The sequence below is a fragment of the Elaeis guineensis genome, chromosome 1, assembly GCF_000442705.2.
Source record: "Elaeis guineensis isolate ETL-2024a chromosome 1, EG11, whole genome shotgun sequence".
NCBI lineage: Eukaryota > Viridiplantae > Streptophyta > Magnoliopsida > Arecales > Arecaceae > Elaeis > Elaeis guineensis.
Genome location: NC_025993.2, coordinates 11,408,885 through 11,433,925, shown reverse-complemented (window position 1 = coordinate 11,433,925; position 25,041 = coordinate 11,408,885). Strand labels below are relative to the sequence as shown.

Below are 25,041 nucleotides of genomic sequence, written 5' to 3'. Positions count from 1 at the left end.
GTCTAGATGATGTGGTACTCTATTGGATCTCCTCAATGGAGCTTTTACTGGCTTCGAATCTGATTCTCCAATCAAATTTGATTCTATGTTTGTCGGTCCTTCCACCTCATGAATTTCAACAAGTTCAATTTTATAGATATTAGTTTCTTCTCTAAGGAATATTTTTTTTTCAAAAAAAACTATCCTGTTGCTGACAAAAATATCTTTTATTCTTCAGCGAGGTAGAAGTAGTATCCTTTAGTTTTCTTTGGATACCCTCTGAACAAGTATTTATCGAACTTAGGTCCAAGCTTATCTGTCTTTAAATGCTTGACATAAGCTAGACACCCCCAGACCCTAAGGTGTGAGAGCACCGGCTTACGCCCAGTCCATATCTCATACGGAGTTTTATTGATAGACTTGCTCGATATCTTATTCAGAATATAGCAAATAGTTTTTATAGTATATCTCCAAAAAGAGATTGGCAAACTTGCAAAGTCCATTATGGATCGGACCATATCTAACAAGGTTCAATTCTTCCTTTCTAATATCCATTATGTTGTGGTGTACCAAGAGGGGTCCACTGAGAAAATTTCATTCTCTTCTAGATATATCAGGAAATCACTAATGAGGTATTCGATTTTTTGGTCTGACTGAAGGGTCTTAATACTCTTTTCAGTCTATTTTTCTACTTCACTACGGAATTGTCTAAATATTTTGAATGATTCTGATTTATGCTTCATAAGATAGATATACCCATACCTCGATATATCATCTGTAAACATAATGAAGTAGTAGTATCCTCCTCTGATGGCTATGTTCATATGTTCGCATATATCAATATGTATTAGACCTAGGACATCGTTGCCTCTTTCATCTTTTCCCTTAAAAGGTGATTTAGTCATCTTACCAAAAAGACAAAATTCACAGGTTGGTAATGATTCACAATCATTTATTTCAAAGACATGCTCCTTGATTAACCTATCAATCCTTTTCTTGTTCACATGACCAAGCCTACAATGCCAAAAGTAAGATTCATTGACATTATCTATTTTAGGGTATTTACTGAATGTGTACATTACACCAACAGACTGTGATATTATGTATATGCCATATCTTAATTATCTTCGCATAATTGCAGTATCATTCATAATGATATTACAAAAATCATCCTTTATTATAAACTTAAAATCAAGTTTGGCCAAAAGGTCTACATAGATGATATTCATCAAAAAAGAAGGACAATAATGATAATCATCTAATATAACACTACTAGACTCAAAGATAAGTTGTAGAGTTTTCAAAAACTAAGACTGGAATAAGGCTTCCATCTCCAACATTCAGGAACCGCTCGCCTTCTCAAAATATTTTACTTACCTACAGTTCATGCAACAAATTGTATATATTAATTAGACTTTTGGTATCCAATACCCAAGTAGTAATATCACAAACAGAGAAATTACAAGGAGTTATTATATAAGTACCTTGTGAAGTAACCGATTGCTTCTTTCTCTTATTTTTAGGCCTATTTGGGTCAAGGATGGCTATGTAAGTAGGATAATTCCTCTTCTAATCATCCAACTTCTTGTAAAAGAAGTATTCCACCTGGCTCTTATCGACTTTTGACTTATTGCTCTGCTTAGGATCGACAGCATGATTTTTCTGCACCTTCTTCTTTTCTCTCTTAGAGGATCGATGGCCTGCAGATGAACCTTCCACAACATGCACTGGCTCCTTCTAAAGCTGGTGGTCCTTCTCAAAAGTCTGCAGTAATCTTAGCAAACTATGGTAGTTCACCGCAGACTTCGTCATTCTATAATGACTGAGAAAGGATAGGTAGAATTTTGGTAGCGAGTTGAAGATAGCATCCTTGCTTAACTATTCATGCAATGAAAAGTCAAATTTGCTCAGACGATCAATCTGCTCAATCATGTACAGTACATGATCGGTGACTGAAGTCTCTTCTTGCATACAGGCATTGAATACTGTGCAGAAGATTTTGTGCCTCTCTACATCTTATGGGGTGCCAAAGGACTCATTCAATATTTGAATGATCTCCTTTGGCGTGCATCCTCGAACTTACAGCTAAGTTCGTCGTTCATGGCTACCCTCATCACATAATGCACAGTCATGCGGTCATTGAGCCACTTCAAGTAAGTGTCTCTCACGACACGAGGAGCATTAATAGCAGGTTCTTCAGTTGCCTCATTCGTAAGGATGTATAGAATCCTCTCGTGCTCCAAGATGATCTTCAACTTTTGATACCAGCTATTAAAGTTGGGTCTGATAAGCTTATCACTATCCAACAGCAAACGAAGAGATAGTATGTTGGCCATAACTGAAAGAAAAATAAAAATCTATTAGTATATGAATTACTTTTAATCCTAAAGATATAGATTTTAGTCTAAAGGTTCTTCTACTATTTTATACAAATTGATAGTCTCTATCTCTAACTTAAGGAATTACACTAATTTTTTAGCAGGTACTAAAATCGATGCAGACTGCATTCGGACCCAATTGTGGCTCGATCAATCTTAGTACATCTATGGGTAGGTTCATAACTATTGTTTCTCCAAACAACTTCTAGTAATTAGGTTTTGCCTTAGGCATCCCTTTAGCAAGCGTATGTCACCTCCACTAAAAATTCTGGTTATGTCCAACCATTAACATGACAATACCAAATGCATCCAACAAATGAATGTTTAGGCCCGAGTGTAGCTCGACCAACCTAAGCATTGATCTGAAGGTACAACAAGATGGTTATATGATGAATGATAATTTTAATATTAAATAGACACCAGGCATATGGCATCTCCAATGCCTATTTGGAACATAAGACTCATTATCACGCACCTTAATGGGAGGCTATGAACAAATTATCTCCATAAATGTATCATTTTAAGGACCTAATAATTTATAAAATTTAATTTTATTAATTTAAGAATAAAATAAAAAATTGACCTGCAAGTCGTAAATCCTCCCACTGACTTCACCAAGTCATGTAGAGGATTAGATACAAGCTAGTCTAAAGACACCTAAATCAATCGTATTGATTTACCTTGATGGCATGGATCAGCTTGAATCGACTAGTGATATAATCAAAACATAATCTACCATGTTGGCTAAGTAAGTGAGATCAGTGGGAGGGATATACCATTAACTCACCATAGACGCCATCTAGATGAGTAGCTCCTAATTAATAACCACTTGATCAAAACTGTTAGACTTACCTTAGATACTAACTGGTTAATTAATTTTGATTTGGTCCACCAGAAGATTTGGGCTCAACCACAGAGCTATGATCATGGTCCATTTATTAAAGTTAAAAATATGGACTTGATCAAACTTCAACTATTGAGGTTGATCTAGAGAAATTCTGACCTAATCTAATTCAACTCTTGATTAGATTTAATCAATTTCTCTACTTAGTCTATATTGATTTCTAACCCTAGGTCTAACCTAATAGAACCTGATTCATATTAACCCATTACCCATCGATTTATGTGATGTCTTAATGATCTTTAATTCTCAAATCTAGATCATTTAAACTTAATTCAGAATTAAGTGTATGAAATGTATGTTTCAGTTTATAGAACTATTCTACCAGAATTTCAGATAAAGCATACCATATGTTTCAAATTATGAAAATAATTTTTTATAATATGTTTAATAATTAAACATGCATAGGTATGATCTAAACTTCATACATATATCATATGCATCATGACAACTTTTAGATCAATACTGATTATATCTAATGTAACATGCTATTCAGATTCTAAAATAATTTTGTATATGAATTTATCTTATTATAATGAATCAAAAATTATTTTAAATTTAATCTAACTATATTTATGATTAAAATAATATATAAAAATCTGTTCACTTTTCTTCTTCATAAAATCGGATCATAATGACACTCCAACATGTCATAAGAGAATCCGTCGAATGGGCAAGAGAGAGAGATTAATCCCTTTGATCTCTTATGATTGGACGGTCTGATGATCTCATCAATCTGAGTATTAGACTACTAAGATCTGAAATCTAATTTCATATGCAATCACATCAACATATATTTTGACAAAATAATTTATGTTATGAACATGTCTTTGATCTTATCAATCATGTTCTTCATCTAATCTAATCAGATTTGATGCATCATATACATCATATCAGATCTGAAATACATCTTATACTAATTATAAAATATCAATTTCAAATTTGATATCATATAAAAAATTAATTAGATAAAAATATAAATGCATAAGGATTATATTTTTTGGTTAAATCTATTTTGATATAGTACAGAATTTTGTTAGAAATCAGATCTGAAAATCTATCAAAATGGATCAATTCAGATCTAAAATAAGTCTAACTTTATAATTAAAATAATAATATTAAAATTTTGTTAAAACTAATTTAAAAAATTTTAAATCAGATTGTTATTCCAATAAAATTCAGTAACAATAAAATTCTGTTATAACAAACCTTAATCAACCATTGATTAGGTTCATGAAATCTAATCAAAATTAGATCATAAATTTTATTTAAATAGGTCTAAATTAGATTTAATATCTAACATAAAATTTTAATTATATACAATATATAAATAATCTAAAAAAATTAATTATGTATCCATATATCAAGGTCTGGCTCTGATACCAATTGAAAGGAAAGAAAGCCTATTTCTAACAAATTATCAGGGTTGCATCTAAAATTTTTTATATATTCAACTGAATAAAGATCAAATCTTTATCTGAATTACAGTAAAATAGGGATCAAATTTTCAAAATCTAGATTCAAACCTCACATAGATCTAGATCTATAGGCTCTCTACTTCACGCGCACACCAAGCTCCACAAGAAAGCAGAATGAAGCCTCAGATTGAAGCACTTTCGCAAGGCCACTAAGGGACGGAAGAGAGCTGCTGTTGTGATGCCTCACACTAGTAAGGGGATGCCCAAAGAAGGGCCCATGGCAAGAAGGAAGAAGGTGGCAACAAGGGGATGCCTGGAGGGGATGCCCACTTGGTCTCATGCCTCACGCCTCTCTCTCACTTTCTCTCTTTCTCTCAATTTGATTTGCTATTGATTGTTTCACTATCTCATAGTTAGTGTTAGGATTTGACACCTCAAGATTCAGCCCATATTGAGCCCACGATGAGGTTCGCGGTAAAAAATAGAGTCCAACGAGATCAAAATCATCCGAAATGGAGCTCGGATGGAGGAGATACGAGCTTTTGAAGTCGGCACGAGATTCGAGGTGGTGGAGGACCACCGACGGCAGCGGTGCGGCCGCAAGTGGCGGCACGTGGGATGCGCGACCTCGCGGGATGCGCGACCCATGCGAGATGGCGACCCACGCGGGCGGGCACACGGCCCAGCCAGGCGCGCGGCCCAGGCGTGCGCAGGCCCACGCGCGGGAGCGGGCCGGCCCAGGCCCAGCGGCCTGCTGGCCTTTTGCCCCGATCCACCGTGGATCGGGCGGTCCACGACTGGGCCTGTGGACCGCGTGGGCATTTTTCATGTATTTCTCACAGTCTACGATACTATTCCATGGACCGGAGCGCGATTTGAGGGCGTGGGTGGCTCCCGGTCTTGATCCGACGGTCCAGGGGTTATCTGGCTTTGTTTAGGACTCCTAATCCTTCTCTAATCAAGTTTTAAGCCCTTTAAATAGGGCTGATCGATAATAGAGAGGGTGTAAGGGTTCAATTTTTCACGTCGTACGAAGCCCGTACGGAACACAAGAGAAGAGAGAGGCGGAAGCGCTGTGAGAGAAGGAGTAGGAGGCTCCTGGACAGCGGTCGCCAGGCACTTCTGGGGTTCAGGGGGTCTTCCAAGAGAAAGAGAGCTTTTGTGAGGAGAACTTTAGGTGAGAGAGAATTGGATGTACAAGGATTGAGGGTGAGGTCTCCTCTTGTAAAATTTCTTTTTCATAGTGAAGTTTGCATGCCCCGTGGAGGCGAGCCCTTTTGTGGCTGATCCACATATTTTGATTGTTTTTCTTTTTATTTTGTTTTTTCTTTCTTCCTGCTGCATCGCGTGGTACTGAAAGGATCTTGGGAAGTGGTGTCCTGGCTAGACATCCACCCAACAAGTGGTATCAGAATAAGGCGGTACAAGGATGCAGATTGCAGTGGTGGTGAGCAAGACTGAAGATGGAGAAAATAGGAACAATCAAGATGGAGATAAATAAGTTTGATGGTAAGAACAATTTCTCTTTGTGGCAGGTAAGGATAAAGGACATGCTCATCCAACAAGAATTGATCGATGCTCTCTTGTGCGATGAGAAGCCGACCACCATAGAGGTGCGGGATTGGAAACGGCTACAGATGCAGGTGGTGAGTACCATCTGCATGTATCTGGTGGATGAGGTGGTGATCCATGTATTGAGCGAGACTTTTCCGACGGTGCTGTGGTCGAAGCTCGAGGAGTTGTACATGGCGAAGTCTCTCACCAACATACTTTTTCTCTGGAGGCAGTCCTACCAACTACGGATGACTGAGGGACAGAGCATGCAGGAGCATCTCAACCACTTCCAAAAGATCCTCACCGACCTCCTCAGCATTGGGGAGAATGTTAAGGAGAAGACCAGGGCACTGGTTTTTCTGGAGTCACTTCTTCCTTCGTACGAGATCTTGGTGACTGCTCTTCTAGTGGTGAAGAGTACTATCAAGATGGACGAGGTCACCGTGGTGATACTCCAGAACGAGGTTCTCAGTAAGGAGAACCTAGCTTCGAGCTCAGGTGGTGGTAGCTCAGCTTTGGTGGCTTCTGGAAGAGCAGGAGGTGGTAGACGGAGCGACAGGAGATCGCAACGAGGGTGGTCCAAGTCCAGGAGGGACATAAGCAAAATCAGGTGTTACCAGTGTGAGGAGTTGGGGCATCTAGTCAGAGATTGCTCTCAACTGAAAAATTGGACGATGGCTGCTGTAGTGAGGCCGGCAGCGATTTAGATGGAGATGTCCTAGAGATATCTGACGAGGTATCTACTTCTTCCCAGCAGTAGATATTAGATTCTGCATGCCCCTATCATGTATGTTGCAGAAAGGAGCAGTTTGACTCCTTGGAGAACAGTGAGGGCACTGTATATCTGCCGGATGGATCGAGCTGTGCGATCAAAGGCATTGGGACGGTCAGCTGGAGGACACATGATGGTGCAGTGAAGAGATTGGGGGAGGTCTAATACATATCCGATTTCAGACGGAATCTTATCTCACTTAGCAGACTGGATTCAAGAGGCTACAGGACGGTAGCTGGTGAAGGAATTCTGAGGGTGTTACACGGCGATAGGATTATGCTGGAGGGGAAGAAGGGGAGCAGAGGATATTATTACCTGGCGGGGAGCCCAGTGCGAGGTGGAGCTTCGGGAGCCAGGTGGAGCCCAGAGCGAGGTGGAGCTCCAGGAGGCGGATCGGGCACGAGACAGGAGACTTGGGAGGACGAGAGGCGACGTCGCAAGGTGAGATTCCTATTGCCGCAGGACGATGCCCTGAGCAGATCTCAGGTTAGGAGAAGCACAACATACGATGGAGATAGGATCGAGTAGCCTGGCTCGACTCCCATGTTTGCCCATCCATGATCAGCAGGCGATTGCCCCAGGGCATGGGGGCGAGGAGATCTAGAAGCTCTCAGAGTTTGGAGGAGGCCGAATATCGAGTCAAAGTGGAGATTGTTAGAATTTGACATCTTGAGATTCAGTTCACATTGAGCCCATGATGAGGTTCGCAGCGAAAAATAGAGTCCAACGAGACCAAGATCACCCGAAACGGAGCTCGGATGGAGGAGATACGAGCTTTTGAAGTCGGCATGAGATTCGAGGTGATGGAGGACCACCGATGATCGGCGGCGGGCGGCAGCGGTGCGGTCGCAGGCGGCGGTGCATGGGACGTGCTGCCCAGGCTCGTGCGGGATGCGCGACCCACGTGGGCGGGCGGCCTAGGTGGGCGTGCAGCCCAGGCGCGCGCAGGCCCGCGCGCGGGAGCGGGCCGGCCCAGGCCCAGCGGCCTGCTGGCCTTTTGCCCCGATCCACGGCTGGGCCTGTGGACTGCGTGGGTGTTTCCCACGCATTTCTCGCGGTCCACGATACTATTCCATAGATCGGAGCATGATCTGAGGGCATGGGTGGCTTCCGGTCTTGATCCGACGGTCCAAGGGTTATCTGGCTTTATTTAAGACTCCTAATCCTTCTCTAATCAAGTTTTAAGCCCTTTAAATAGGGCTGATCGGTAACAGAGAGGGTGTAAGGGTTCGATTTTTCATGTCGTACGAAGCCCGTACGGAACCCAAGAGAAGAGAGAGGCGGAAGCGCTGTGAGAGAAGGAGCAGGAGGCTCCTGGACAGCGGTCGCCAGGCACTTCAGGGGTTCAGGGGATCTTTTAAGAGAAAGAGAGCTTTTGTGAGGAGAACTTCAAGTGAGAGAGAATTGGGTGTACATGGGTTGAGGGTGAGGTCTCCTCTTGTAAAATTTCTTTTTCATAGTGAAATTTTCATGCCCCGTAGAGGCGAGCCCTTTTGTGGCTGATCCACGTATTTTGATTATTTTTCTTTTTTTTTGTTTCTTCTTTCTTCCTACTGCATCACGTGGTACTGAAAGGATCTTGGGAAGTGGTGTCCTAGCTAGACATCCACCCAATAGTTAGAAACCCTCTCTATTTATAGTTGATTCTCCATGACCATAAGATTAGGATTCCTAATTCAAACAGACTTTGAATTAATCCATAAATTATCAAAGGACTCTTAGTTGAGAAAGGATTGGCCCCTAACTTGGCACCTACATGCACCCATGCCCACACCCATATGGGGTGGCCCACAACCAGCACCATACCAGGTGTTGGTCGGCCATGAAGGTGAGAGAGTCTCAATGAAAGTGGACTCTAAGGATCTCATCCAATAATAGGTCAATTCGAATCTAATTCGAAGCTAATTCAAAATAATTTCGAAAAGCTGTCAATCTTAAATTGTTTAGGATTTAAAATCAAATCTAAGTTAGAATTTTGAACCCAATTAAGTCTAATCAGATCTAATATAAAATTAATTAGTACTTAAATTTAATCTCTTATAGGCTTCTTAGATCATAGATCATAAACTGTTCATCCCCAAGATTGAATCTAAATCTCATATGTAGTGCTAGCTAGACATAGTCAACTCTTTAATCTCGTTTGACCCATAACTTAATTCTCAATCAAGTTAGTCTATATGTTCAATCAAGTCAAATACTTCTAAATTGGATATATAAATATAGGTCAATATTTTTCTATGTCATCTGACTTTTGTGCATGACTCCATAAGTTCGAATACTAAGCCGATAGCATAGGAACTATTTTTTGCACTAATCGAAGATACTATCTAGTAATGATTTTTGACATTCGGATAGATCAAATAATCATAAAAAAAAATCCAGAATCTATACATATAGTTACTGTATAATTCATTCCTTTGATCTTGAATGCTCTAGCATGATCTAGGGTTAACTGTCAACCCTAACTGTTTCATCCATATTGTATTTAACCTTTTAAATCTATCTAATAGATTATCCTAGTCAAGACTTTACTAAATTGAAATACAGTGATACATCAGCTCCTATAATCTGGAGGGATCAATTCCATCTTGATCTAGTACACACAGACTTCGTAAGTACTTGACTGTACCCAGTAGCCTTCCTTCACTGCATTAAAAATTCAGATAGTTCGGCACCAAAGCATAGTGGATTGCTTGCAAGTCACTATAGTGATTTGAGGTCCGAGAGACACTCATACTCATATGCTTCATGAATAGCTCTTGACAGCAGAGCACTCAGCAGGTGAGTCACTTGTTCAGTGACGATGTACTCCTATATCTCACCTATATACCATACCAATGTTATCACACTCCTTGATTAAGAGGACAACCAATCCATATAGTACACAATGACCTCCACTCGATAAACGTCACTGTCCTATAATGACATATCATTTGATCACAAACATGTTTAAAAACTATACGATAAATTCTTCTTTATCGATTACTAGCATAGTTCTACAAGGAAGATATATCTTTGTGATGAAAAATATTAAAATAATTTTTATTTATCAATAAATAATTCATATACAAAAAGAACTCAATCGTCATACAATTAGTTTTAGGACATATTTCCAACACTCTCTTCTAAAGATATTCCTTATCTCAGAATCCCCTTCATACCTCTTTTATAAGGAGGTTGAGTCGTAGGCTGATAGCTAGTTGGAATCTGTTGATTATTAGGCCAGATTTTTAGAATATTAGACCATGTTTTGGCTATTTATTGGGAAGAAAAATCTATCTGCCAACCTTCAAATCAAGGTTATTAGTCACGGATGCCATTGTAGGCTTCACCTATGTAGAAAGTTGAGTTGGCAAGTTAAAATGAGTGTGGGGTCTAATCCTGAACCCGAGTTCGACACAATTTTGCTAAGTCACTCTGGATGCACCCCAAAGAGAGGGTTTATCTCTGTCGGCAGGTTTCCTCTATAATAGATTCTATTTTTTGCTGCTTTCTGATTTCTTGAATTCCCTCAAACTAGAAAGCCTAGCATTGTTTTTTCTCTTTTCTTCATTTCTTTGTACTATTTTTTTCTCTTGACGTAAGTAGGTGGGCACTATATTCTCCCTCTATAACTTTTTTTGTTCTACTTTATTTTTATATATTTCTCCTTTCAATTAATTTAATTGGTTGGGGGAAGTATCTTACTTCCTCCACATTCCATTCAAAAAAAAAAAAGAAAAAAAGAAAGAAAGCAGGTGGGCACACTCTCCCTATCACTTGAGAAAAGAAGCAAATGTTTAGTTTTCTTTTTTCTTATGCACCTCATTCGAGCCTTTTGTCTCCAAAATGTTTCTTGCTGCTTTAATTATCAAAAATAATATTTATTCTTCTAAGCAATCCATGTAATATCCGGCCCATTTGGGCCTTGGATCAGGCCCAAAATCTCAGAAGCCCAACGAAAAAAAAAATTGAAGAAGACTCCCACAGGGAGTCTTCTTCTTCCTCCGACCGACTCCTAAATGGGGTTGGAAACCTTACTGGAGAGGAGTCAAACTCCTTCCTCCGGCTCTATTTAAGGAAGAGATCCTTCTCCCTCTTTCCACCAAAGAATCTCGGAGCAAAACGGCAAGGATCACCAGAAATCGCTCGCGAAAGCTGTCACCGTGCTCGCCTCGATTTCTCATCGGAGAGGTCATCGGAGCTCGAGATAAGCTGCAATCTCTCTTCCTCTTTTCTCTCCCTTCCTTCTCATGCCTATGAGCATGATTGTCGATGACTGGAGTCGTCAAATTTTATTGGAGAAAAAGTCTCCTATTTTTCATTATTTTCGGATCTCTGTCGATCGAACCTCATCACCGACCGTCTTTGGCTCCACCACCACCTTCACCTATTATCGGACCTCTGACCGTGCCATTGCCCTTCACTAGAGCTCGAGCCACCGAGCCTCTCCCCTCGATCCCTCCTCCATTCGGCCAAGGGAAAGAAGAAAAGAAAAGAAAGAAGAAGAAGAAGAAAAAAAGAAAAGAAAAAGAAAAAAAAGAGAGAGAGAGGATTCTCTCTCCTCTCTCCCTCCCTTTTTCCTTCTCTTCTCACTCCACTTTCTCTCTCTAAAATTTTCTCTCTCTTCCTTTCTCTCTCTAAAATTTTCTCTCTCCTCCTTTCTCTCTCTAAGAAGATCTATGGATCTTATATTAGGCCATCTTTTCTCTTTCTACAAACCTATGATCCCGAATCAATTTAGTGCCTGAGAGGTTTATCTAACTGGTCATTCAGTCAATCACTTTCTATTATTATTTAATTTTTTTGAATATATGGAATAAAAATTGATCCTGATTTAATGTTTTAAATAAGATTATCTGATTCATTTAAAGAAGACTAAAGATCTAGGATGATTGAGATAAGTAGATTTTATATTTCTTATTTATTTTTAAATAATCATATTTCTATGCAAAGAATTATTATTAATGAAATCATATTTTTTATAAATTAAGGATCAGCATATGTGAAGTCAAAAATCATATTTTATTATGAGTATTGATCTCATGAATATATTTTACAAAATTGGTATGATTATGAAGCATAAATTTATTATTTTTTTCATCTATATATACGTATATTTTAAAAAAAAGATATAAAAATTTCAAAAGCTCTCAGATAGCTATGAATGAATCCCTTCAGGAAGATAGACATCTGGAGCTAGCATCCACACGAAATATGGCTCCGCCAATGGATATAAAATTGGCATACGAAATAAGAACTCTGTCGATTAAGAAATATTGCCCTATCATAGGTATAATAGTGACCTTAGCACGAATGTCTGTGAGCAATATTTTGAAACATGACATGAATATATGACAAGAATGATTTACGAATCATGTTTATGAAAATTCATAGTTTATGTATGCATGATTGGTTTATGACTTATTTTATTATATATTGTATGAAATATTTTATTTTATATTATCTATTATTTTCTAAATATTGTATTATCATGAAAGACTTATACTTGATTCGATAAGAAAGTGCAAGTTCTACTTACTGGACTAGTGTAGCTCATATTCTTTTTATTTTTTTCTTATACAGAGAAATAGGGCTAGGATCGGTGAAAAAAATTCAGACTTTGGAGATCTACGATGCAAGCTTAGAAATTTTGTAGATAAAGTTTAGTTATATGATGATCATGAACTTATAGTAAATAATTATTTTGAGATATAATTTATATTTAATTTTAGATTTAGATGCTCTGAACCAATATTAATTTAATTATTTGATGAATAATAGAATTAAATCTTTTTATTTGATGGATTTTAGGTGATTATGATTGATTGACTTCGTGTTATCGTTGGCCACATCCCTCGATAGCGTGGCCGTGTTATGTCTCGAATTCGGAGCATGACAGAATGGTATAGAGCTTAGGTTATGATCATTGGAGATTACGATATAAGTGATTAGAATGTGATAGAATAATATCAGAGCTTAGGTTTAAGATTACTGAGATTATGAAGTGATATCAAAATTTTATGTATGATCAATAGGATGTGACAGAGTGGAGTATGATGGATAATATCAAAGCTTAAGATTATGATCATTAAGGACGTGATAGAATGATATAAAGTTTAGGTTATGATCATCAGAGAATATGACTTAAGTAGTATTTGAGCTTAAGGTTATCATTATTCAAGATTGTGACTTTAGTGATATTTAAACTTGAGGCTAAGATCATAGAAAATATGATAGATATAAAAAAAAGATTCAATATTTTGATTTCGAATCAATAGGTATTATGATAAAATTTATGTATAAGTGGCATATAATGTCTATAATAGAATTGATGAGTTATATCTTGGATTTCAATTAGTAGGGTTGACCTGAGTACGAGAAGTGTTGACTCTGGAATGAAGTGAGAGGTATTAATATATTATATTGGGTATATTCGATGACATTGGAATGCTAAACTTATATGGATGAAGGATATGATAACTTTGTTGATTTTGATGTTAATTTATTTATAAAGAAAGATTGGTTTGGAAGTTGTCTAAATGATTGTAAGGTAAATTAAAGATTAACTCAAATTAATTCTAGATATATTAGATTCTTGAGGAGTGGTGAAACTTATGTAATAAGTTCAAATATAGAAAATGGATGAAGATTTAATTTTGATGTGCTATGCCTAAGAGATAGTAATGATAAGAAAATTTAAAATTTTATCCTAAATTTTATATAAAATCTGAAAGTTGGATCTATCTTTGATTGATTTAACATACAAAAATATTTTTATTTTTGATAAACTTAGATAATTTGGTAAGTTGAGATCAAAGTGCGCAGCAAAAATGTGGTGGTCTGAATTGAATAGAAATATTAATCTTTTAAATCAAAAGATATTATAGAATATATTAGTTGTAAATAAGAAAAGATTTTATTGATAATGAAAGGATATTATAGATCTTAATCTAATCTGATCATAGTCCGATAATTTTTGCCAATAGATTATTTTATTATAAATAATATCAAAAAAAATTTAGATATCTCAAACAACATAACTTAATTTTGAAGATGAAATTATTTGAAGGGAGAGAATGTAATACCCGGCCCATTTGGATCTCAGACCAGGCCCAAAATCTCATAAGCCCAACAAAAAAAAATTGAAGAAGACTCCCGCAGGGAGTCTTCTTCTTCCTCCAACCAACTCTTAAATGGGGTCAGAAATCTTACCGAGGAGGAGTTAAACTCCTCCCTCCTACTCTATTTAAGGGAGAGATCCTTCTCCCTCCTTCTCACCAAAGAATCTCAGAGTGAAACGACAAGGATCGTCAGAAATCGCTCACGAAAACCATCACTGTGCTCGCCTCGATTTCTCATTGGAGAGATCATCGAAGCTCGAGGTAAGCCATGATCTCTCTTTCTCTCTTCTCTCCCTTCCTTTCCGTGCCTATGAGCATGATTGTCGGTGATCGGAGTCGTCAGATTTTGTCGAGGAAAAAGTCTCCTATTTTTTATTATTTTTGGATCTCTATCGATCGAATCTCGTCGCCGGCCGTCTTTGGCTCCACCGCCACCTTCACTTGTTGTCGAACCTCCGACCATGCCACCGCCCTTCGTCAGAGCCTGAGCCACCGAGCCTCTCCCCTTGGTCCCTCCTCCGTTCGGCCAGGAAGGGAAAGAAGAAAAGAAAAGAAAGAAGAAGAAGAGAAAAAAGAAAAGAAAAAAAAAAAAAGAAAAGAAAAAGAAAAAAAAGAAGTGGGAGAATTTTCTCTCTCCTCTCTCCCTCTTTCTTTTCCTCTCTCTCCCTCTTTCTCCCTCTTTCCCTCTCTTCTCACTCCACTTTCTCTCTCTATTTTTCTCTTTAAAATTTTCTCTCTCCTCCTTTCTCTCTCTAAGAAGATCTATGGATCTTATATTAGACCATCTTTTCTCTTTCTAGGGACCTATGACTCTGAATCGATTTAATATCTGGGGGGTTTATCTGACTGGTCATTCAGTCAATCACTTTCTATTATTATTTAATTTTTTTGAATATATGAAATAAAAATTGATCCTGATTTAATATTTTAAATAGGGTTATCTAATTCATTTAAGGAAGACTAAAGATCTAGGACGATTGAGGTAAGTAGATTTTATACTTCTTATTTATTTTTAAATGATCATATTTCTATGTAAAAAATTATTATTGATAAAATTATATTTTTCATAAATTAAGGATCAGCATATATAAAGTCAAAAATCATATTTTATTATGAGCATTGATCTCATGAATGTATTTTATGAAAATAGCATGATTATGAAGTATGAATTTTATTATTTTTTCTATTTATGTATACATATATTTTAAAAAAATATATAAGAATTTTAAAGGCTCTCAGATAGCTATGAACGAATCTCTTCGGGAAGGTCGACATCTGGAGCTAGCATCCACACGAAACATGACCCCACCAACGGATATAAAGTTGGCACATGAAATAAGAACTCTGTTGATTAAAAAATATGGCCCTGTCACAGGTATAATAGTGACCTTAGCATGAATGTCTGTAAGCAATATTTTGAAATATGATACGAATATATGACAAGAATGATTTACGAAGCATGTTTATGAAATATTCATGATTTATGCATGCATTATTGGTTTATGACTTATTTTATTATATATTGTATGAAATATTTTATTTTATATTATCTATTATTTTTTAAATATTATATTATCATAAAAAATTTATGCTTGATCTGGTAAGGAAGTGCAAGTTTTACTGACTGGGCTAGTGTAGCTCGTATTCTTTTTATTTTATTTTTTTTATATAGAGAAATAGGACTAAGACAGGTGAAGAAAATCTAGACTTTGGAGATCTGCGATGTAAGTTTGAAAATTTTATAGATGAAGTTTAGTTATATGATGATCATAAACTTATAGTAAATAATTATTTTGGGATATGAATTTGTATTTGATTTTAGATTTAGATGCTCTGAACCAATATTGGTTTAATTATTTGATGAATAATGAAATTGAATCTTTTTATTTGATAAATTTTAGATGATTATGATTGATTGGCTTCGTGTTATCATGGATCCCATCTCTCGATAGTATGGCCGTGTTATGTCCGGATTCGGGGCGTGACAAGCCAGGCCACTATTCCAAGCAAACAATGGTTCCCTCATCACAGGCTCCAATTAATTCAGCATTTTATTGATTTAATTCATGCACTCAACTCATTCTAGTAAGTAGCCGACATTATTGGTGGATGTCTGGCCAAGACACCACCTCCCAGGATGATTTCGATACCACATGTTGCAACAGGAAGAAGAATAAATAAAATAGAAAACAATCAAGTATGTGGATCAGCCAAAATAACTTACCTCCATGGGGCATGCAAACTTCATTTTGAGAAAAGAGAAAAAATACAAGAGGAGATTGCATCCTCAACCTTCGTACACCCAATTTCTTTCCCATAGGAAACTCTCCCTCACAAAAGCTCTCTCTATATGAAGACCCCCTTGAACCCCTAAAGCGATCGCTGTCTACTGTCCAACAGTCTGTTAGAAGCCCCTGCTTTTGCTCCTGTCGGTACGGTGCTTCTATTCTCTAGGTTCTTCGCCGATCAAAGCCGCACCATGCCACCACACAGTATCTGTTCACGAACAATGCCTTTTATAGACTTAAAAACCAAGTTAGAATAGGATACTGTTTCCTTATAACACCCAGAAAACCCCCTGGACCCTTAGATCACGATCGACAATGCCTAAAACTATCGGATCACGATGTGGTCGATGAAATAAGCCGTAGACTGTGAGAAATGTGAGTGAAATGGTTGCTGGTGCATGGTGGACCGCGAGAAACCCATGGGAAGCGCCCACACGGTCCACGCCCCCGGCCACGGACTGCCTAATCCACCATGGATCGGGATATCGGGAGCTAAACCTGCGCGCGCGAGTGGGGGCCTGGGCCATGCTCGCACCCGCATGCCTAGGCCTGGGCCGCGCCCGCATGCGTGCGCTCGGGCTTGGGGTGCACCCCTTCGCGAGCACCCGAGCCTAGGATGCGCTCCGTGCGCTGGGCTGGGCTCTGTGCACCCTGGCCATGCACTACCACGCACTACCTCACCACCGCCACTCTACCAACCCACCGTCGGTCCTCTGTCACTCCGAACTTCATGCCAACTTCAATCGAGCATATCTCGATCATCCGAACTCTGTTTGAGGTGATCTTAGATTCATTGAACTCCATTCATCATCGTGGATCTCATTGTGGATCCAATATGGACCGAATCTAGATGTATCAAAATCTAACAATCTTCATCTCAACTCGACATTCGACCTTCTCCTAACTTTGAGAGCTTCTGGATCTCCTCACCCCCATGTCCTGGGACAATCGCTTACTGATCATGGATGGACAGACATGTGAGTCGAGTCAGGCCACTCGATCCCATCTTCATCGTATGCTGTGCTCCTCCTGACCTGAGACCTGCTTGGGATATCATCCTACGATAATAGAAATCTCACCTTGCGATATCGCCTCTTATCCTCTCGAGTCTCGTATCTCGTGCCCGATCCACCTCCAGCTGGAGCTCCATCTCGCTCTAGGCTTCTCTTGGCTCTCGAAGCTCCACCTCGCACTGGGCTCCCCGTCAGGTAGTAATTTTCTCTCATCTTCTTCTTTTCCTTCAGAATAATCTTATCACTGCATAGTACCTTTAGAATTTTTCCACTAGCTACCATCCTGTAGCCTCTCGAATTCAGTTTACTTAGTGAGATAAGATTCCATCTGAAATCAGATATATATCGGATCTCCTCCAATCTCCTTATTGTACCATCATGTATCCTCCAGCTGACCATTCCAATGCCTCTGATCGCACAGTTCGATCCATCCGACAGATAAACAGTGCCCTCACTGTTCTCTAGAGAATCAAACTACTCCTCTCTGTAATATATATGATAGATGCATGCAGAATCTAAAATTTACTGCTGGAAGAAGTAGATATCTCATCAGATATCTCAAGGACATCATCCTCTGAATCGCTACTAACCGTCGCTGCAGTAACCCTCGTCCGATCTTTGAGTTGAGAGCAATCTCTGGCTAGATGCCCCAATTTGTCACACCAGTAACACCTAGTCTTGCTCAAGTCTAGCATCCTGGACTTGGACTGCCCTCGCCGCGATCTTCTGTCGCTCTGTCTACTGCCTCCTACTCCTCCAGAAACCACCAAAGCTGAGCTGCTACCATCGAGCTCAAAGCTGGGTTCTCCCCCTTGAGAACCTCATTCTAGAGGATCACCGTGGTGACCTCGTCCATCTTGATGCTCTTCCCCACTAGAAGAGCAGACACCAAGGACTCATACGAAAGGGGGAGCGATGCTAGCAAGACTAGCGCCTTGATCTTCTCTTCAAATTTCTCGCCAATGCTGAGGAGGTCGGTGAAGATCTTTTGGAAGTGGCTAAGATGCTCCTGTACGCTCTGTCCCTCATCATTCACAGCTGGTAGAACTGCCTCCAAAGGAAGAGAGTGTTGGTAAGAGATTTCGTCATGTACAACTCCTCGAGCTTCGACCACAGCATCATTGGAGAAGTCTCATCAAGTACATTGATCACTACCTAATCTGCTAAGTACAAGCAGATCGTACTCATCGTCTGCATCTGAAGCCTCCTTCAATCCTGTATCTCCATGGTGGTTGGCTTCTCCTCACACAAGAGAGCATCGATCAATCCTTGTTGGATAAGCACATCCTTCACACTTATCTGCCGCAAGGAGAAATTGCTCTTTCCATCAAACTTATTGATCTCCATCTTGATTGATCATGTCTTCTCCATCTTTAATTTTGCACACCACTGCTACAATCTACGTCCTAGTACCACCTCGCTCTGATACCACTTGTTGGTGGATGTTTGGTCATGACACACCTTTCAAGATCTTTTCGATACCATGCATCGCAGTAGGAAGATCGAAGAAATAAAACAGAAAATAATCAAATACGTAGATCAACAAAAAAGGACTCGTCTCTATGGGGCATGCAAACTTCACTATGAGAAAAGAGAAAAAATATAAGAGAAGATCACACTCTCAACCCTCGTACACTCAATCTCTCCCTCACAGAAAATTCTCCCTCATAAAAGCTCTCTCTAGAAAAACCCCCATGAACCTCTGAAGCGATCGATGTCTGCTGTTCACTAGTCTGCTAGAAGCCCCTGCTTTTGCTCCTGTCGATATGGTGCTTTTGTTCTCTGGGTTCCTCGCTTATCAAAGCCGCACCATGCCACCACATAGTCTCTGTTCATGAACAAGGCCTTTTATAGACTTAAAAACCAAGTTAGAATAGGATACTGTTTTCTTACAGCACCCAGAAAACCCCCTGGACCCTTGGATCACGACCGACAGTACATGGAACCATCGGATCGCGATGTGGTCCATGAAATAAACCGTAGACCATGAGAAATGCGAGTAAAATGGCTGCTGGTCCACGATGGACTGCGAGAAACCCATGAAAAATACCCATGCGGTCCACATGCCTGACCATAGACCGCCCGATCCATCATGGATCGAGATATCAGAGAGCTAAGCCCACGCGTGTGTGCGCGTGGGCCTGGGCCGTGCATGCGCCCGCGTGCCTAGGCTTGGGCCGCACCCCCATGCGAGTGCCCGGGCTTGGGATGCACTCCACACACTGGGCCGGGCTCTACGTGCCCGGGCTGCGCGCTGCCACGCCACCGCTGTTCCGCCGGTCCTTCGTCGCTCTGAACTTCGTGCCAATTTCAATCGAGCATATCTCGATTATCCGAACTCTGTTTGAGGTGATCTTGGGCTCGTTGGATTCCATTCGTCATCGCGGACCTCGCTGTAGGCTTAATATGGATTGAATCTCGAGACATTAAATCTTAACAAATATATCTCTAAATCTAAGCCCTAGACTTCTGAGAAGTTCTATATCATGTTGGCCTTTTACGTACATATCAAGCTTTTGCAACCATAAGTCTCGATATGCTTTGCCAGACACAAGGAAAAAGAAGGCTAGTTGATTCTCCGTTCCAGGGATTTGGGTAACTTGGTCTAATCACCCAGGCTTCATTTTGATATTCCAACATTTAAAGTGATTACATAGTTTGCCTGTTTCTTAATTCAAATTTTACAATTATTTTTTTAATAGGCTTTTGGTTATAAAAAAAAAGGAGAATTTCAAAAATTCATAACTTATATAAGTAATTTTGGAACTTCAAATGTCTTATTTAAGTAGATACTTTTAATATTATGATATATTCATTAAGAAATTTTGTAGATATTCATTGTACAACTAAATATCATGTTGTTTAAAATTTTTCAGAAATATAATAACACATATTTTGTGGTACATTCAAATTCACCTGAAGGGCATGTTCGCCCATCGGAGTTGGTTGCATGCCATTTTTCCAAACAGATGTCTGTCGGGTTTTCAAAGCTAATATAAATTTGCATGCTGATGAAACATACAGACCTATAGGTTGGGATATGGCGACAGCTTCTCCCACCTCTGCCAACCGTGACAAAAAGGATTGGATCAATGACGTGAAGAAGAAGGTGGATGAAGTAGGACCTAAGCACCATTCGCTTAGCCAATGCACCATTTTCGAGGTCCCAAAGCACATCCGGAGTTTAGATCCTGACGCCTACACGCCAGTTATCGTCCCTATCGGCCCCATCCACCATGACTCTTTATCTGCAATGCAGGAGCACAAGTGGATGTGCGTGCACTACCTTCTCTCACGTCGTCACGATGGAAACCAGAATAACCTACTGGAAAAGTGCTAGTTGGAATTGGAGAAACTAGATGAGCGCGTCCGAAGTTGCCACACCTCCAAGAAATTATCACCGACTTCCCAAGCAATGGCAGAGATCATGTTGCTTGATGGGTGCTTCATCATCCATCTTTTGCTAGAGCATGCAGAGAAGGAGAGAGAGGAGGAAAAGAAGAGACGGGAACAGCATAGAGGGGAAACGGTATTGGAGATGGACAAGAAGAAAAAGGAGGAATGTGAGATCATGGGGAAGGGGAAGAGAGAAAAGGAGCAAGCAAGTGGTGTTGGCGGTGGAAAATGTGGTACGAAAGAGAAGCTGAAAAAGATCGAGGGCCCCTTTGAGGCAGGGTTATTTCACAGTTAAGGTACTATTATATGACCTGCTGAAGCTTGAGAACCAGATACCTTTCTTTATCATCGAAACCTTATATGATCTACTCACAATCCCCAAGGACAGCGACATCAGTCTTCCGCAACGCGTGCTTGATCTCTTTTGTAACATGTTAATGTGATTTGATTTTGAATATTTTTATGGATTCGAACTATGATCCGATCTAAAAAGCTCGTATTGCGATCTGAATAAATTTTTTGGAGATCTGTGATGTAGCGAAGCATGGCGATAGCTCATATCTGAAGCCACCATTGATCTTATTAGGGGTACAGAGGCAACACCATCCGCAATACGGACCAGTATAAATATTATACTTTCTACCAATTTCGACAGTTTTGTGAAAGAGGTTGGAAATTAAATGCGGCTAGGATTTGGAAAGTTCTGAGTGATTGTATCTCTCTTTTCATCATAATGAAATTTTTTCTCGTGTCTTGCCCGTGGACGTAGCTTTTCAGTCGAACCATGTAAATCATGTGTTTGTTTTTCTTCTCTATTTTGTGTGATTGTACGAATCTGTGTGTGTCTTATTTTTGTGCTTGCTGTAACATAACATACAACCCAGCAAATCAAAATCGTTCAAGGCACCGTCCACATGTTCGAATTCTATCCACAATCTGCCCATCTATTCCATTCACCTCGTACGGTCATTTCATCACAAGAACTGGTGAATACAACTGGATGCGGTCTGCTCCATCTATTCCATTCATCACAAGAACTAGAGAATACAACCGGATGCGAATGGAATACTCCTAGTGCAGTGGAGCTCAGGCAGGTTGGTGTCAAGTTCAGGAAGAAGGAGAAGGGAGCCAATTTCTTGGACATAACGTTCCATAAGGGACGGATGGAGATACCACCATTGTGGGTCACTGACCACACCTGTTCCCTCTTTCGCAACCTCATAGCTTTCGAGCAATGCTACGCAGGCACCAAGGCCTACGTCACAACATATGCAGTTTTCATGGACTGCATCATCGACGAAGCCAAGGATGCACAGTTGCTCCATTTGAAAGGTATTGTGGTAAATAGGCTGAGCACCGATAAGGCTCTAGCAGGTCTCTTCAATAAATTGTGCAATCAAATACATTATTCTCCTGATAAGGACTACCTTAGAAATCTGTTTACGGAGGTGAACAAGTATTATAACTCCAAACATCATAAATGGTGGGCTGTTTTAAAGCGGAACTATCTTAGCAATCCGTGGGCTATTGCTTCGGTGACAGCGGCAGTCTTGCTCCTCCTGCTAACTATTGAGCAAGCAGTTTTTGCTGGTTTTTCCTATTTGCTCCCTCCAAAGGGGTCGTGATGATTTAGTCCAACTATTTCATTGCCTCAGTGTGAAATAAATTAGAGTGTGTGGCTTTGATTAAGGATGGCAGGTCCTTATTTGTGTATTAGATATATCAACTATTGTGGTTGCAAATTTGATTATTCTAGCTCTCTCTCGACATTAGTAGTCAATTTTTAGTCCAAATTATTCTTTGTTCAATTTTGTGTTTAAAACTTTCCCATGCACGCCAACTGGATTTCTCAAACCAAATAAATGGCTCTAGTTTGAAATTTAGGTGCATTTGTTTCACCATAAAGACACCCATCAGTAGTTATATTACATTTTTCCGTGATTAGTTATATTACTTATTTAATAGATATCATGTTCAAGGTATTTGCACTTGTGATTGTTTTTTGATTTGCACCTAACAAGTTTTCGTATACGACGTGAAAAACGGTATGGGAAACAATTTGCAAAATAATGATTTATGAAATCTCCACAATTAAAGCATGAGAAAAATGGGTAATCATCTAATTAATCTAAATCGTAGTTGATCATGAGAGAATATTGATAAGCACATGACATTTAGGGGCTATACTTTGTGCAATGATAAAAAGTTTAGACCAACAACTGTAATAGCAGAGAATCAAGTCATATGACAGCTACTTTGTTTAATTAAAAAACAATGTAATTTCAATCTACTGTTTGGTAGAAATAATAAATTTAGACATGATAAGCTTTGCTCGGTGTCATCTTGCATTGACTTGAATATCTAGCTGTCGCATGAATGGGTTTATACGAAATTAGTATTGGGTGTCTTTGTTCTCTTCAACTTATTGTAATATAATTGACCACATAAGGGAAACCTTTTTTTTTTTTATTTGTTTCTTATAACCGTGTCTATCACACATGCTTATTATAGTCGCCATCGTTGACCTTTTCCTCTCTGCAATGACTCACAATAATAAATACCCTGTTTAAACACATGCATCCCACACATCACATTCTAGTCCATAATAAAATGAATTTCTACAATTAATTAAATAAAACAAGAATCATGCATGCACAGTACACATGCTTTCTTTTTTTTTCTTAATTGGTAGGGCCGGGTGAGGAACGATAGGGAAGGCATTGCGGTTCCTTTTTTTCTCTCTCTCATCGCATCAGCTGAGAGACGAGAAAAACTAATATCGAGAAAGTAGAGAAACAGGCTTACCTTTAATATTTTTAATTAAAAAAAAATTGGTACACCACTGAAGGTATAAATAATTTTATATAAAATATATTATTTTATATAATTAATTCACATAATCATTATTTTTTAATACTCATTTAATATTTATAATTTATTTTTTTTATTTAAAAATTTTGAATGATAAAAATATCTTTACTTTTTTAAAAAAATATTACATCTTATGTCCATATTATGATATCCTACGTGCAAAAAGTCATAATTTTGACGCAGGATGTCATAATATACTATAGGATATGATAAATTTTTTCAAAGAACAGAAATATTTTCATCATTTAAAATTTTTAAAATAAAAAAAATTAAAACATTAAATGTGCATTGGAAAGTGATTGGACAAAAATACCCATTCTGTACTATGACATCGTGGAGCGTATTATGATATTCTAGACTATATTATGACATTCTGCATGCAAAAAATCATCATTTAATGCAGGATATTATAATTTTCTGATTCATATTATGACATCCTGTATATAGGAAGTCATAATATGTCACAGGATATCATAATTTTTTTCAATATCTTGTTTCTTTACATAAAGTGTTGGTTCACTTGGACTTTTTTGAAAATCTTTTCTATTGAAGTAAGCATCAATTTGAGAATACCATGCTCAGGATGCTTGCTTCAACCTATACAATGCTTTCTTCAACTTGTACACTTTGCTTTCTTGACCTTTGATGATGAAGCCTTGAGGTTGTTCTACATAAATTTCTTCCTCCAATATCCCATTCAAGAATGCCGACTTTACATCAAGTTGGTGTAGTTTCCAACCTTTATGTACCGCCATAGAAATGAGAGTTCTAATTGTGTCATGTCGAGCAACCGGTGCAAAAATTTTTTGATAATCAATCTCGGATAGTTAAGAGTACCCTTTTGCTATCAATCTTGTTTTGTATCTTTGAATGGACCCATCCGAATTATGTTTTGTCTTGTAGATCCACTTCAAGCCAATGACTTCCTTATCATTTGGTTTCTCCACTAGCTCCCAAGTTTGGTTCTTCTCAATCACATCAATTTCTTCTTGAATTGCCTTATTCCACACTTCTTCATATATAGTTTCTTCATAAGTTTTAAGCTCAATCATGCAAAAATTACAAGTGGTATAAATGTCACTTAAGCTTCTCATTTTTATGGGAGTAAAATTTGGAGATGAGCTTGAGTTTGAAGTTGGTGATAAACTTACACTTGAAGAAGTTTGTGGTAAACTTTCATCATCATTTTCTTCATTTTGAGCACCATGAATTTTTCTTCAAGAGTAACAATATTTTTTTCAACTTTCTTATCCTTCCAATCCCAAGTAGCCTTCTCATTAAAAAGAATATCTCTTTTTATAATCACCTTATTGTGCTTCAAGCTAAAAAGTCTATAGCCTTTTGATTTAGAACTATAGCCAACAAAAA

The 25,041-nt window shown here is 38.6% G+C and overlaps 1 protein-coding gene across 1 annotated transcript; it reads left to right on the top strand.

Annotated features, from left to right (window-relative positions):
* Positions 1-21,716: 21,716 nt before the first annotated feature.
* LOC105037960 (UPF0481 protein At3g47200-like) lies at positions 21,717-22,427 on the top strand. The gene has a single exon (XM_029261827.2). The coding sequence runs from the start codon at positions 21,717-21,719 to the stop codon at positions 22,425-22,427; it is 711 nt and encodes a 236-aa protein (XP_029117660.2).
* Positions 22,428-25,041: the final 2,614 nt, after the last annotated feature.